Genomic DNA, 16,320 nt, shown 5'->3' on the forward strand with positions numbered 1-16,320 from the left:
AGCCAACCTGTTTCTTAGTTCTAAGAAATCTTCACATTTTTAGTGAAATACATATGACATAAAATTAGCAATTTTTTAAATGAAGTCACTAATACTTAGTATGTTTGCAGTGTACAGTCACAGTATACAGCCTTGACCCCACAACTCAGTTTTTCATCCCTGAGAACTAAAACTATGATTTAAAAAGAACTCATCCCTTCTAGTTTCTGCCTGTGCCCAGAACTGAACCAGTCCCATAGCTCTCTGTACCCAAATCCCATGAGGGAGAAAGCTGGACTCTCAGAAGTGTGGACAATTCTGAGAGCTCAGGGGAGACCATTACTTCTGCTCACATTTCTAGCCCAAGAGGAACCTACCTATAACCTAGGAACAGTCAGAAGGAGGATCCTTCTGCTCTCTGCCTGTGCCCAGAACTGAAAGCCAGTCGCCAGGAGCACTGACACCTGAGAGCAGAGGTAAGACCAACTCATGCTCCAAGCAACCTGCATGGAGCCCTCAGGACACACAAACCCAGGAAGAGTCTGGGACAGGACCCTTCCTGCACCCAGAGCTAACACAGTCCCAAAGCACTCCGAACCCAGATCCTGATGAGAGAAAACAGGTCTACATGAGTACTGACACACAGGCTTACAGGAGGGTCAAGCCACTGTCAGAGACAGCAAGAGCAGCTAACAACAGAGAGGCAAGCGCAGGAACCTAAGCAATAGAAACCAAGACTACTTGGCATCATCAGAGCCCAGTTCTGCCACCAAAGCAAATATTGAATATTCAAACACACTGGAGAAGCAAGATTTGGATTGAAAATCACATCTCAGGATGATGATAGAGGACTTTTAGGAGGACATAATTAACTCCCTTAAAGAAATACAGTACAACACAGGTAAACAAATAGAAGCACTTAAAAAGGAAACACAAAAATCCTTTAAAGAATTACAGGAAAACACAACCAATCAAGTGAAGGAATTGAACAAAACCATCCAGGATCTAAAAATAAAAATGGATCTAAAAATGGAAATAGAAACAATAAAGAAAGCACAAAGGGAGAGAACCCTGAAGATAGAAAACCAAGGAAAGAGATCATGACATAGACACAAGTATCACCAACAGAATACAAGAGATTGAAGAGAGAATCTCAGGGGCAGAAGATACCATAGGAAACATTGACACAACTGTCAAAGAAAATATAAAACACAAAAAGCTCCTAACCCAAAACATCCAGGAAATCCAGGACTCAATGAGAAGATCAAACCTAAGGATAATAGGTATAGAAGAGAGTGAAGACTCCCAGCTCAAAGGACCAGTAAATATCTTCAACAAAATCATAGAAGAAAACTTCCCTAACCTAAAGGAAGAGATGCTCATAAACATACAGGAAGCCTACAGAACTCCAAATAGATTGGACCAGAAGAGAAATTGCTCCCGTCACATAATAGTCAAAACACCAAATGCACACAACAAAGAAAGAATATTTAAAGCAGTAAGGGAAAAAGGTCAAGTAACATATAAAGGCAGACCTATCAGAATTATACCAGACTCCTCACCAGAGACTATGAAAGCCAGAGATCCTGGGTAGATGTCATACAGACCCTAAGAGAACACAAATGCCAGCCCAGGCTACTATATCCAGCAAAACTCTCAATAGAATGGAGAAACCAAGACATTCCATGACAAAACCAAATTTACACAATATCTTTCTACAAATCTAGCCATAAAAATGATAATAGATGAAAAACCCCAAAACAAGAATGGTAACTACACCCTAGACAAAGCTAAAAAGTAATCTGCTTGCAAAGAAAACCAAAGAAAGAGAGCCACAAAAACATCATTTCACCTCTAACAACAAAAATAAAAGGAAACAACAATCACTATTCCTTAATATCTCTTAACATCAATGGACTCAATTCCCCCAATAAAAAGACATAGACTAACAGACTGGATACATAAAGAGGACCCAGCATTTTGCTGCATACAGGAAATGCACACCTCAGAGACAAAGACAGACATTCCTCCATTGTTGGTAGGATTGCAACTGGTACAACCAGTCTAGAAAATACGTCTGGAGTTTCCTCAGAAAATTCCTGAGGACCCAGCTATATCACTTCTGGGCAGATACCCAAATGATGCTCCAACATATAACAAGGACACATGCTCCACTATGTTATAGCAGCTTTATTTATAATAGCCAGAATCTGGAGACAACCCAGTTGCCCTTGAATAGAGGATTAGATACAGAAAATGCGGTACTTCTACACAATGGAGTACTACTCTGCTACCAAAAACAATGGCATCGTGAAATCCCTAGACCTTGTATGGAACTAAAAAATATCCTGTGTGAGGTAACCCAATCTCAAAACACACACACATGTTATACACTCACTGATAAATGGATATTAGCTCAAAATCTTGAATTACCCAAGATATAATCCACAGACCACATGAAGCTCAAGAAGAAGGACAACCAAAGTATGAATGCTTCAGTCCTTCTTAAAAAGGGGGAACAAAAATATTCATTAGGAGGAGATATGGAGACTAAGTTTGGAGCAGAGACTGAAAGAATGGCCATTCAGAGCCTGTCCCACCTGGGTATACAGCCCATAAACAGCCACCAAACCCAGACAACATTGCTGATGCCAAGAAGTGCATCCTGACAGGAGCCTGATATAGCTGTCTCCTGAGAAGTTCTGCAAGAGCATGACAAATAGAGAGGCGAATGCTAGCAGCAAACCATTGAACTGAGAACAGGGTCCCCATTGGAGGATTTAGAGAAAGGATTAGAGGAGCTAAAGGAGTTTGAAACCCCATAGGAACAACCATACCAACCAACCAGTGCTCCCAGGGACTAAACCACCATCCAGAGAGTACACATGGACAGACTCAGGGCTCCAGCTGCATATGTAGCAGAGGATGACCTTATTGGGCACCAATGGGAGCAGAAGCCCTTGGTCCTGCCAAGACTGGACATCACCCCCCCACCCAGTGTAGGAGAATGTCAGGGCAGTGAGGCAGGAAGGGCATGGTGGTTGAGGAGGGGGGACACCCTCATAAAAGAAGGAGAAGGGGTGTGAGATAGGGGTTTATGGCCAGGAAACCAGGAACGGGAAACTTGAAATATAAAGTGAAAATATCCAATAAAAAAGAAATGTAAATGAAAACTATCCAATAAAAATAGTGCTTTATAAACACAAAAATAAATAACTAAATTTAAAAACATAAAGCGAAGTCATTTCCTTGTTTTTATATTTCGGGGACGTCTAATTTGCTTGCTTTTTCTATGAATTTATCCCATCAAGTGGTGTAAAATGCAGTCATAGTAACTACCTATTTGTAGATGCTTCTTTAAGTAGTTTTTCAGGTTTATTCATGTAAAGGACCAAGTCCTGAAGTTTTTAGACACAGGAATTATTTCTCTCTCTCTCTCTCTCTCTCTCTCTCTCTCTCTCTCTCTCTCTCTCTCTCTCTCTCCCTCCCCCCCCCTCTCTCTCTCTTAGAATCTAATAAAGCACCACACGTTAATCTGGTGTGAGATTCCTTGGATTCCTAACCTTCTAATCTAAGGGACTACACCCTCAGGCTACAGTCATAGTGCTTACAGTTTTAAAAGTGTCAGTATGAATTCATCTTTACTCATCTTTTGTAGGCTGCATGATATTGCACATTGCACGAGAGGACATATTTCTTGTATCCTGTTGAGAATATGACTTTTTTTTAAACTATTTTGAGTATAAAGCTAGGAATAAGAGTGCTAGTTTTGTGGCACTTCTGGGTTTAAGGTTTTGGGAACTATCAGATCATCCCATTTTTTGTCAGCCCTTTCAGTAAAGTACCAAGATTCCATTCCCTCATTCATAGCACTCCTTTTATGATAGTTACCCTCATAGGTTTTAAGTGACATTTAATTGAACTTTCTGGTAACAGACCATAGGTATGACATTTATGTGCTTATTTGCCTTTAGACACCTTGTTTATAGAAACATATATTTAGGTCTTATTCCCATTCAGTAATTGTGATTTGCTTCCTTATATATCTAATGTGCTAAACCCTTCTTTGATATGATTTGCAAAAAATCTCTCCCATTCTGCAGATTGTCTTTTACTCCTCATTGCATTGGTTTGGTTTGGTTTTGTTTTGTTTTAATTGAATCTTTGTGAATTCTGCATCATGTTCCCTAATCCCACTCATCCCTGTCCCTCCATATCTGCCCTTGGCCCGTAAAACCCCTCCCTAAAAGAAAACAGAAAACAAAGTTCTTCCAGAAGAAACTCAACCATCGTGGGACTGGCTGAGGCTCATGGGTGCAGTGGACAGAAAGCCACAATACCCCTTGGTTCCTTCCTCTCAGTTGCCTTTTTCTGATTGTGCTGCATGATCTGGAGTCCCTCTGCTTCTAGGCAGCAGCAGAAGCCCATCATCCCAGCGCCTTCCCTTCCCTTACTGAGTTCCATTGCTTCTTCATGTTCTCTGGGCAGGCCAATGCTCCCCAGTTTGTGCAGGTCATGGCAGTTCCTCCAGCCTGCTTCCAATGTGTTCCCTCCTTCAGGCTGACTTTGCAGGCTTGTTCATGCTTTAAGAAACGGAGTTTTCGACCGCCGGAACCTAAAGGAAACAGACCGGATAAACAGTTCTCTGCACCCAAATCCCGTGGGAGGGAGAGCTAAACCTTCAGAGAGGCAGACAAGCCTGGGAAACCAGAAGAGACTGCTCTCTGTACACACATCTCGGACGCCAGAGGAAAAAGCCAAAGACCATCTGGAACCCTGGTGCACTGAAGCTCCCGGAAGGGGCGGCACAGGCCTTCCTGGTTGCTGCCGCTGCAGAGAGCCCGTGGGCAGCACCCCACGAGCGAACTTGAGCCTCGGGACCACAGGTAAGACCAACTTTTCTGCTGCAAGAAAGCTGCCTGGTGAACTCAAGACATAGGCCCACAGGAGCAGCTGAAGACCTGTAGAGAGGAAAAACTACACGCCCGAAAGCAGAACACTCTGTCCCCATAACTGACTGAAAGAGAGGAAAACAGGTCTACAGCACTCCTGACACACAGGCTTATAGGACAGTCTAGCCACTGTCAGAAATAGCAGAACAAAGTAACACTAGAGATAATCTGATGGCGAGAGGCAAGCGCAGGAACCCAAGCAACAGAAACCAAGACTACATGGCACCATCGGAGCCCAATTCTCCCATCAAAACAAACATGGAATATCCAAACACACCAGAAAAGCAAGATCTAGTTTCAAAATCATTTTTGATCATGATGCTGGAGGACTTCAAGAAAGACGTGAAGAACTCCCTTAGAGAACAAGTAGAAGCCTACAGAGAGGAATCGCAAAAATGCCTGAAAGAATTCCAGGAAAACATAAATAAACAAGTAGAATCCCATAGAGAGGAGACACAAAAATCCCTGAAAGAATTCCAGGAAAACATAAATAAACAAGTAGAAGCCCATAGAGAGGAGACACAAAAATCCCTGAAAGAATTCCAGGAAAACACAATCAAACAGTTGAAGGAATTAAAAATGGAAATAGAAGCAATCAAGAAAGAACACATGGAAACAACCTGGATATAGAAAACCAAAAGAAGAGACAAGGAGCTGTAGATACGAGCTTCACCAACAGAATACAAGAGATGGAAGAGAGAATCTCAGGAGCAGAAGATTCCATAGAAATCATTGACTCAACTGTCAAAGATAATGTAAAGCAGAAAAAGCTACTGGTCCAAAACATACAGGAAATCCAAGACTCAATGAGAAGATCAAACCTAAGGAGAATAGGTATAGAAGAGAGTGAAGACTACCAGCTCAAAGGACCAGTAAATATCTTCAACAAAATCATAGAAGAAAACTTCCCTAACCTAAAAAAAGAGATACCCATAGACATACAAGAAGCCTACAGAACTCCAAATAGATTGGACCAGAAAAGAAACACCTCCTGTCACATAATTGTCAAAACACCAAACGCACAAAATAAAGAAAGAATATTAAAAGCAGTAAGGGAAAAAGGTCAAGTAACATGTAAAGGCAGACCTATCAGAATCACACCAGACTTCTTGCCAGAAACTATGAAGGCCAGAAGATCCTGGACTGATGTCATACAGACCCTAAGAGAACACAAATGCCAGCCCAGGTTACTGTATCCAGCAAAACTCTCAATTAACATTGATGGAGAAACCAAGATATTCCACAACAAAACCAAATTTACACAATATCTTTCTACAAATCCAGCACTACAAAGGATAATAAATGGTAACGCCCAACATAAGGAGGCAAGCTATACCCTAGAAAAAGCAAGAAAGTAATCTTGCAACAAAACCAAAAGAAGAGAAGCACACAAACATAACCCCACCTCCAAATATGAAAATAACAGGAAGCAGCAATCACTATTCCTTAATATCTCTTAACATCAATAGACTTAAGTCCCCAATAAAAAGACATAGACTAACAGACTGGATATGTAAAGAGGATCCAGCATTTTGCTGCATACAGGAAACAATTCTCAGTGACAAAGACAGACACTACCTCAGTGTAAATGCCTGGAATACAATTTTCCAGCCAAATGTTCCCAAGAAACAAGCTGGAGTAACCATTGAATATTTAAAAAAAAATCAACTTTCAACCAAACGTTATAAAAAAAGATAGGAAAGGACACTTAGTATTCATCAAATGAAAAAATCCACCAAGATGAATTCTCAATCTTAAATATCTATTCTACAAGTGCACAGGCACCTACATTCATAAAAGAAACCCTCCTGAAGCTCAAAGCCCACATTGCACCTCAAACAATAGTAGGAGATTTCAATACCCCAATCTCTTCAATCGACAGATCATGGAAACAGAAACTAAACAGAGACATAAAGAAACTAACAGAAGACATAAACAAAATGGAATTAACAGATATTTGTAGAATATTTCATCCTGAAAGAAAAGAATATACTTTCCTCTCAGTACCTCATGGTACCTTCTCCAAAATTGACCATATAATCAGTCAAAAAAACATGAATGAACAGATGCAAAAGTTTTGAAATAATTCTAAGCATATTATCAGATCACCACTGACTAATGCTGGTCGTCAATAACAACAAACAACAGAAAGCCCACATATACATGGAAGTTGAACAATGCTCTACTCAATGACAACTTTGTCAAGGAAGAAATAAAGAAAGAAATTAAACCCTTTTTGGAATTTAATGAAAAGGAAGGTACAACATACTGAAACTTATGGGACAAAATGAAAGCAGTACTAAGAGAGAAACTCATATCGCTGAGTACCTCCAAAAACAAATTAGAGAGAACATATATTAGCAGTTAACATCACACCTAAAACCTCTAGAACAAAAATAAGCAAATAAACACAAGAGGAGTGGAAGGCAGGAAATAAACGCAAGACTAAATCAATTTCTTATTGGATTGATAGTCTCATAGCCTATCAGGCTGTTTAACTTTGAAAATACCTATTTTATTAGATAGTTATCAGATAGTATACAAGCTAGCCAGGATATAATATAGATTTTAAGCCTTTCTTAAGCTTGAATGGATAACTATATGTTCTATTTAACTTATAAAGTGTTGGATTGGGTGTTAGATATATGTAATGCTTTTAATTACAAAATGATAATAGTTGTACTCAGCTTATATTTGAGAGAAAAGTTTTTTATTAGAAAAAAGGATGAAATGTGGGATGATTTCATTATGCAGGTGAAGGCAAGTACAAGATAAAATGAGGCCTGACATTGGACAAAAAGGAATGATGGGTGGGAGAAAAGTTTGAAGGAAGAGGAGGAGGCTGGAATGACAAGGAGAGGAGAGACAGGAAGAGAACATGGAGGCTGATATTAACATTCTACTCTGTGTATTTACAGGTTGTTATGAATATTCTTAAGGATGGATGTGTACAGGGCTTTGTATGTTTATTTGGGCAATTATATCTTATCAATTGAAAAAAAAGAAACGGAGTTTTCAAAAAAAATTAAAAATTAAAAGAAACAAAGTTTTCAGTCCTTCATCATTGAGTATTGTTATCTATAAGTTTGGAGTTTTTTGTAGGCTTTTTTTCCGTGAAAACACTTTTCTAGATTTCTAAGATTTTTATCATGCATGGATTGAGATGATCCTATGAGTAGTATGATACTATAGTGATTGATTATAGTATCTGGACCCATTCCTGCAATACATTTCACTTTGGAATGCATATACTCATTTTAATATACTACTGGACTCAGATTGCTGGCGTTATATTATAAAGTTTTGCACCATTATAAGATGTACAGTGTATCAGGTTTGGGTGTTAGGATGATGCCGATCTCATAATGAATTAGAAGGAGGTATTCCCTTATGTTTTTTGTAAGAGTTGAATAAAAACTGTTAAATTTTGTTTAAATGTTTGAGAAAATACCCTAATGAAACCCGCTAGTCTAGTTTTTGTAGGAATGCAATTGATATCTGATTCCCTTTGTGATAGATCAATTCAAAGTCCAGTCCCTTTTTCTAACTTAATTTTTTTATTCTGTATGTTTTGATCATGTTTTTCTCATCCCCCAACTTTTCCCAGACCTTACCCATCTCCCTACAGAACAGCCCAACTTTATGTTCTTTTTCTACCTTTCAAAAAAGTTTTGTTATTATAACTAACATTTTCTATTTATTCGTTAATAAAATGAGCATAGTCTAATAAGCTCTTTATCCTAATACAAGCCCTGAGGAAAAGATTAACAACAAACAAAAGGTTTTGGTGCTTATTTTGGATTATGGTCTCCTGTCTTTTTATGTAGCGCTCATATTGGTTTGGCAAACCAAAAATCAGAAAGATTGGAGAAGAAGCAAAGTCTATCCCTGTAGTACATAACTGTTATGAAGCTGAACCTTCCAACCTGGAGGCAGGAATCCAGATCAAGCATTTGCACAAGGTATTGTTTCAAATGTTCCTGCAGGAACCGAAAACCAAAAGGCATTGAGATTGTTCATAATTAGCTAATCCAGGAAATAAGAGATGTTTTTGTTGTTTATTTGCATCATAATATAGTTGTCCTCTGAGAACCAGAGCTTGGTTGGAGTTAATATAATTTTATAAATGTTGTATTATTCACTCTGTCTCTATGTATTATTTTCATATTTTCATTCTTCTGTAATGGATATAGTGACAAGTGATTTTGTAAAAATTTGTGTTAATAAATAACGTAATACAATGTTTCATTTAGATGTGGTGAGGGGTATAATATTACAGCCTGTACACACACACACACACACACACACACACACACACACACACACACACACACACACACACCTACGTTCTACAAGGATTCTTCTATAAGTGTGTTCGCCTCCCCATCCACCCTCCATTCCCACAACAGCCGACATTCTCCTACACTGGGGGTCCAGCTTTGGCAGGACCAAGGCCTTCTTCTCCCATTGATGCCCAGGAAGGCCATCCTTGGCTATATATGCAGCTGGAGGCATGGGTCAGTCCCTATATAGTCTGTGGGTAGTGGTTTAGTCCCTGGAAACTCTGGTTGGTTGGATTTGTTGTTATGGGGTTGCCAGCTCCTTTAGCTCTTTCAGTGCTTTCTAAACTTCCTCCAACGGGGATCCCATTCTCAGTTCAATGGTTTGCTGCTAGCATTCGCCTCTGTATTTGTCATGCTCTGGCTGTGTCTCTCAGGAGAGATCTATATCCAACTCCTATCAGCATGCACTTCTTAGCTTCATCAATATAATCTAGTTTTGGTGGCTGTATATATGTGGGCCACATGTGGGGAAGGCTCTGAATGGCCATTCCTTCAGTTTCTGCTCCAAACTTTGCCTCCATGTCCCCTCCCATGAATATTTTTGTTCCCCCTTTTAAGAAGGAATGAAGTATCTGTACTTTGGTTGACCACCTTCTTGTGCTTCGTGTGGTCTATGGATTATATCTTGGGTAATTTGAGCTTTTGGGCTAATATCCACTTGTCAATGAGTGCATACCATGTGTGTTTTTCTGTGATTGGGATACCTCACTCAGGATGATATTTTCTAGTTCAATCCATTTGCCTATGAATTTCATGAAGTCATTGTTTTGGATAGCTGAGTAGTACTCCATTGTGGAGATAAATCGTATTTTCTGTATCCATTCCTTTATTGAAGGGCATCTGGGTTCTTTCAAGCTTCTGGCTACTATAAATAAGGCTGCTATGAACATAGTGGAGCATGTGACTTTGTTGTATGTTGGAGAATCTTTGGGGTATATATGCCCAGGAGAGGTAATAGCTGGGTCCTCAGGTAGTACTATGTCCAATTTTTTGAGGAACCACCAGTCTGATTTCCAGAGTGGTTGTACCAGTTTGCAATTCCACCAACAATGAAGGAGTGTTCCTCTTTCTCCACATCCTCGCCAGCATCGGCTGTCACCTGAGTTTTTGATCTTAGCCATTTTCACTGGTGGGAGGTGGAATCTCAGGGATATTTTGATTTGCATTTCCCTGATGACTAAGGATGTTGAATATTTCTTTAGGTGCTTTTCAGCCATTCAGTATTCCTCAGCTGAGAATTCTTTGTTTAGCTCTGTACCCCATTTTTAATAGGGTTATTTGGCTTTCTGGAGTCTAACTTCTTGAGTTCTTTGTGTATTTTGGATATTAACCCTCTATTGGATGTAGGATTAGTAAAGGATTGACAATCTTTCCCCAATCTGTTGGTTACTGTTTTGTCTTAATGACAGTGCCCTTTGTCTTACAGAAGCTTTGTAATTTTATGAGTTTTGTCGATTCTTGATCTTAGAGCATAAGCAATTAGTGTTTTGTTCAGGAAATTTTCCCCAGTACTCATGTGGTCAAGACTCTTCCCCACCTTTCCTTCTATCAGTTTGAGTGTATCTGGTTTGACGTAGGGGTCCTTAATCCACTTGGACTTAAGCTTTGTACAGGGTGATAAAAATGGATCGATTTGCATTCTTCTACATGCTGACCTCCATTTAAACCAGCACCATTTGTTGAAAATGCTATCTGTCTTCCATTGGATGGTTTTAGTTCCTTTGTCAAAGATCAGGTAACCATAGGTGTGTGGGTTCATTTCTGGGTCTTCAATTCTGTTCCACTGATCTGTCTGCCTGTCTCTGTAGCAATACCATGCAGTTTTTATCACTATTGCTCTGTAATACTGCTTGAGGTCGGGGATGGTGGTTCCCCCAGAAGTTCTTTTATTTTTTAGTATAGTTTTTGCTATCCTGGGGTTTTTTTGTTATTCCAAATGAATTTGCAAATTGCTTTATCTCTATAAAGAATTGAGTAGGAATTTTGATGGGAATTGCATTGAATCTGTAGATTGCTTTTGGCAAAATGGCCACTTTTACTATATTAATCCTGCTAATCCATGAGCATGGGAGATCTTTCCATCTTCTGAGATCTTCAATTTCTTTCTTCAGAGACTTGAAGTTCTTGTCATACAGATCTTTCACTTGCTTGTTTAGAGTCACACTGAAGTATTTTATGTTATTTGGGACTATTGTAAAGGGTGTAATTTCCCTAATTTCTTTCTTAGCCTTTTTAATCCTTTGAGTAGAGGAAGGCTACTGATTTATTTGAGTTAATTTTATACCCTAACACTTTGCTGAAATTGCTTATCAGGCTTAGTAATTCTCTGGTAGAACTTTTGGGGCCACTTAAGTATGCTATCATATCATCTGCAAATAGTGATATTTTGACATCTTTCTTTCCTATATATCCCTTTGACCTCATTTCCTTGTCTGATTTCCCTGTCTAGGACTTGGAAAACTATATTGAACAAGCAGGGAGAAAAGAGTGGCAGCCTTGTCGAGTCCCTGATTGTAGTAGGATTGATTCAAGTTTTTCTCTATTTTGTTGTTGGCTACTGGTTTGCTGTTTACTTTTACTGTGTTTAGGTATGGTCCTTGAATTCCTGATCTTTCCAGGACTTTTATCATGAAGGGGTGTTGAGTTTGTCAAAAGCTTTCTCAGCCTCTAATGGAATGATCATGTTTTTTTTTTCTTTGAGATTGTTTATATAGTGGATTACATTGATGGATTTCCATATATTGAACTATCCCTGAATCCCTAGGATAAATCATGATCATACTTGATGGATGATCATTTTGATGTTTTCTTGGATTCTTTTTGCGAGAATTTTATTGAGTATTTTTGTGTCAATATTCATAAGGGAAATTGGTCTGAAGTTCTCTTTCTTTGTTGGGTATTTGTTGTTATAAGAGTAATTGTGGCTTCATAGAAGGAATTTGGTAGTACTCCGTCTGTTTCTATTTTGTGAAATAGTTCGGACAGTATTCATATGAGGTCTTCTATGAAGGTCTGATAGAATTCTGCACTAAACCCATCCAGTCCTGGTCTCTTTTTGGTTGGGAGACTTTTAATAACTGCTTCTATTTCTTTAGGTGTTATGGGGTTGTTTAGATGGTTTATTTGTTCCTGATTTAATTTTGGTACCTGATATATGTCTAGAAAATTGTCCATTTCCTCCAGATTTTCCAGTTTTATTGAATATAGGCTGTTGTAGTATTATGTGATGATTTTTTTAATTTCCTCAGATTTTTGTTGTTATGTCTCCCTTTTCATTTCTGATTTTGTTAATTTGGATAGTATATCTGTGCACTTTGGTTAGTCTGGATAAGGGTTTATCTATCTTATTGATTTTCTCAAAGAACCAGCTCCTGGTTTTTTTGATTCTTTGTATAGGCTTTTTCATCTCTGCTTGGTTGATTTCAGCCCTGAGTTTGATTATTTCCTGCCTTCTACTTCTCTTGGGTGTATTTATTTCTTTTTATTCTAGAGCTTTTAGGTGTGCTGTCAAGCTGCTGACATATGCTCTCTCCTGTTTCTTTCTGCAGGCACTCAGAGCTATGAGTTTTCCTCTTAGCACCACTTTCATTGTGTCCCATAAGTTTGGGTATGTTGTACCTTCATTTTCATTAAATTGTATGAAGTCTTTAACTTCTTTCTTTATTTCTTCCTTGACCAAGTTGTCATTGAGTAGAGCATTGTTCAACTTCCATGAATATGTGGACTTTCTATCATTATTTTTGTTATTGAAGACCAGTCTTAGTGCGTGGTGATCTGATAGGATGCATGCGATTATTTCTATCTTCCTGTATCTGTTGAGGCTTATTTTGTGACCAATTATATTTTCAATTTTGGAGTAGGTACCATGAGATGCTGAGAAGAAAGTATATCCTTTTGTTTTAGGATGGAATGTTCTATAAATATCTGTTAAATCCATTTGGTTCATAACTTCGGTTAGTTTCTGTATGACTCTGTTTAATTCCTGTTTCCATGATCTGTCCATTGATGAGAGTTGGATGTTGAAATCTCCTACTATTATTGTGTGAGGTGCAATGTGTGCTTTGAGCTTTAGTAAGGTTTCTTTTATGAATGTAGGTGCCCTTGCATTTGGAGCATAAATATTTAGGATTGAGAGTTTATCTTGGTGGATTTTTCCTTTGATGAATATGAATATGTCCTTTCTTATCTTTTTTAATGACTTTTGGTTGAAAGTCAATTTTATTTGATATTAGAATGGCAACTCCAGCTTGTTTCTTTGGGCCATTTGCTTGGAAAGTTGTTTTCCAGCCATTTACTCTGAGGTAGTGTCTGTCTTTGTCTCTGAGGTGTGTTTCCTGCATGCAGCAAAATGCTGGGTCCTCTTTATGTATCCACTCTGCTAGTCTATGTCTTTTTATTGGGGAATTGAGTCTGTTGATGTTGAGAGATATTAAACAATAGTGATTGTTGCTTCCTGTTATTTTCGTTGTTAGAGGTGGAATTATGTTTTTGTGTCTTTCTTCTTTTGGTTTCATTGCAAGGAGATTACTTTCTTGCTTTTTCTAGGGTGTAGTTTCCCTTATTGTGTTGGAGTTTTTCCATCTATTATCCTTTGTATGGCTGGATTTTAGAAAGATATTGTGTAAATTTGGTTTTGTCATGTAATATCTTGGTTTCTCCATCTATGTTAATTGAGAGTTTTGCTGGATATAGTAGCCTGGGCTGGCTTTATTTCATCTTCATCTAAGAGTGTTTTCTTTTTTGGTTTGTTTGTTTGTTTGTTTTTTCAAAACTGTTCCTTTGTATGTCCTGGCAGAATATTTTCATTGGATATAAAATTATAAATTAGCACATAAATATTTTATACATACTATGTATACAGTATGATTTTTATATATGTGAACTATGTAAAGGGTTTACCATCCTGGATATTTAACATACATTACCATCTATTGATTTTGTTTGGTTTTTTTTTTCTTTTTTTTTTTTTCCGGACCTGGGGACCGAACCCAGGGTCTTGTGCTTGCTAGGCAAGTGCTCTACCACTGAGCTAAATCTCCAACCCCCATCTATTGATTTTAATAGTTCATCTTAGTAAGAAAATGTAAAAATATGCTCTTACCAAATTTCAAATAAAAATACTATATCATTAACTACTGTTACATGTTGTACTTAGGTCCAAAGATTTCTTTTGTACATGTCAGTTGATAACTTTTAACCAATATATCTTTATTTCCTTCAATACTCAATAACCACTATTCTCCCCTAATGTAGTGTTTTTAGATATTTACATGAAGATGAAATCATAGTTTTGGCTTCTATGTCTGACTATTTATTCACTATAATGGTCTCTGGCATTCTTTCATGTGTTACAAGTGACAAGATTTCCTTCTTTTGTGACCAGATAATATTTCAGGTTGTTTCTCACATTTTTATCCATTTATCTGTTGATAGATAGGTTTTGAACATTATGAGTTATGCTTCACTGAACATGGAAGTGTTTGTTTTTATCTCATAAAAGATATAATCTTAGCTTTGGATCATTAGTTGTTTACTATAGACTTGTATTATTTGTTTTTTTTTAACTTGTATTATTTGTAAATGATGCTTTTATTTCCTCAGATGAAGTGATGAGGTGAGACCCATACCCAAGCTGTATGTATGTGTGTGTGCCTGGGGGAGGGGGGCGCTTGGCCTGAGCCCAGAGCATTTCCTTCTCTGTTCTAACTATTGCTAGGCCTAGACCTGGGAACTTCTAGCAAACTAACTTGATTCAATCCAGCTTCTCTCAGCTTTTGATTGAATTGCTCTGCCCAGCCTCATACTAACTCTGGCAATCTGTTCTAATCTTCTGGCTTTTTCTCATTCTCTGGCTCATTCTGTCTTCACCTGTGTCTAGTTTGTTGTCTCTGTAACCTGTTTCTGTAAAATTATTCTGGTAAAACTGACCTACAAACACACACACACACACACACACACAGCACCCACCACACACCACATCATACTGTCTTTGTTCTCTCTCGATGCTGTTATGTAGCATCTCTCCCTCTGCTGTTCTCCTGTGAGGTGGGCTTTTCCTATCTCTGACTCATTATGTCAAATGTCTCTTTGATTAATCACTTTGTCTGCCTTTCAGTTAGACTTCACTTTCAAACATGGATGCTTCCTTCTACAAACTATCCCTCCATTGTTAGGGATTAATGGTGTATACTAAGTGTGGGTGTATTACATCTTGATTGTATTGTAATCTAGGACAACATTCCAGCTGGATCAGATATTTATTTTTTGTATGTATTTTTTTTCTTTTATTGGATATTTTCTTTATTTGCATTTCTTTTTTTTTTTAATCTTTATTAACTTGAGTATTTCTTATTTACATTTCGATTGTTATTCCCCTTCCCAGTTTCCGGGCCAACATCCCCCTAACCACCCTTCCCCCTCCCCTTCTATATTGGTTTCCCCTCCCCATCCTCCCCCCATTACCACCCTCCCCCCAATGGATCAGATATTTAGATGTGATCCCTTGCCAGACCAGCTATGTGGCTGGATTAAAATTCTTCTACAATAATTAGATTAAGTAACTTTCTTTTTATTATTTTTTATAATTTCTAAAAGTAAATGATAAAGTGTAAGTACTTTTTCTACATTTTTATATAATTTGAAAAGTTTTTTAGTTCTGTTTTTTTTTTTCTCCTTTTATATGTGTTTGTGCATGGGTGTGTGCATGTCTCTCAGTCAGACCTAGAGCTCACAAATATGTCTAATCTTGATAGTCATTTTGTTCCATGGATCACCTGTTTTGCCTTCCCAAGCTGGAATTCCAAGCAGGCCACCATGCCCACCAGATATTTACAAGAATTCAGGATCAGACCCTTATTCTTTTGTTTATATTGGAGGCACATTAACCACTGAGTCATTTCCTTGGCCTTCTGTCTGTGTTTTAATTTTTGGTACAGAGTGTTGTTATGTAACTAGGTTGGTTTTGAACTCATGCTCTTTCTGCCTCTTTCTCCTAAATACTGGAATTAGTTGTGTTGTATCTTTTCACAAGAGTTGCTTTCATTTAA

At 38.1% G+C, this 16,320-nt stretch overlaps 1 protein-coding gene across 12 annotated transcripts in view; it reads left to right on the plus strand.

Annotated features, from left to right (window-relative positions):
* Abca16 (ATP-binding cassette, subfamily A (ABC1), member 16) overlaps nt 1–16,320 on the plus strand; it is a 179,648-nt gene that overhangs the window by 74,781 nt on the left and 88,547 nt on the right. For all 12 annotated transcript variants that reach the window (XR_005499417.2, XM_039101179.2, XM_039101180.2 and 9 more), the window contains one exon: nt 8,759–8,893. Coding sequence is in view for 11 of the 12 variants with exons in the window: in XM_039101179.2 (XP_038957107.1) it covers nt 8,759–8,893 (135 nt within the window). In the remaining variant the exon portion in view is untranslated. The remainder of the gene's footprint in view (nt 1–8,758; nt 8,894–16,320) is intronic.

The sequence above is a fragment of the Rattus norvegicus genome, chromosome 1, assembly GCF_036323735.1.
Source record: "Rattus norvegicus strain BN/NHsdMcwi chromosome 1, GRCr8, whole genome shotgun sequence".
In the NCBI taxonomy this organism is placed as follows: Eukaryota; Metazoa; Chordata; class Mammalia; order Rodentia; family Muridae; genus Rattus; species Rattus norvegicus.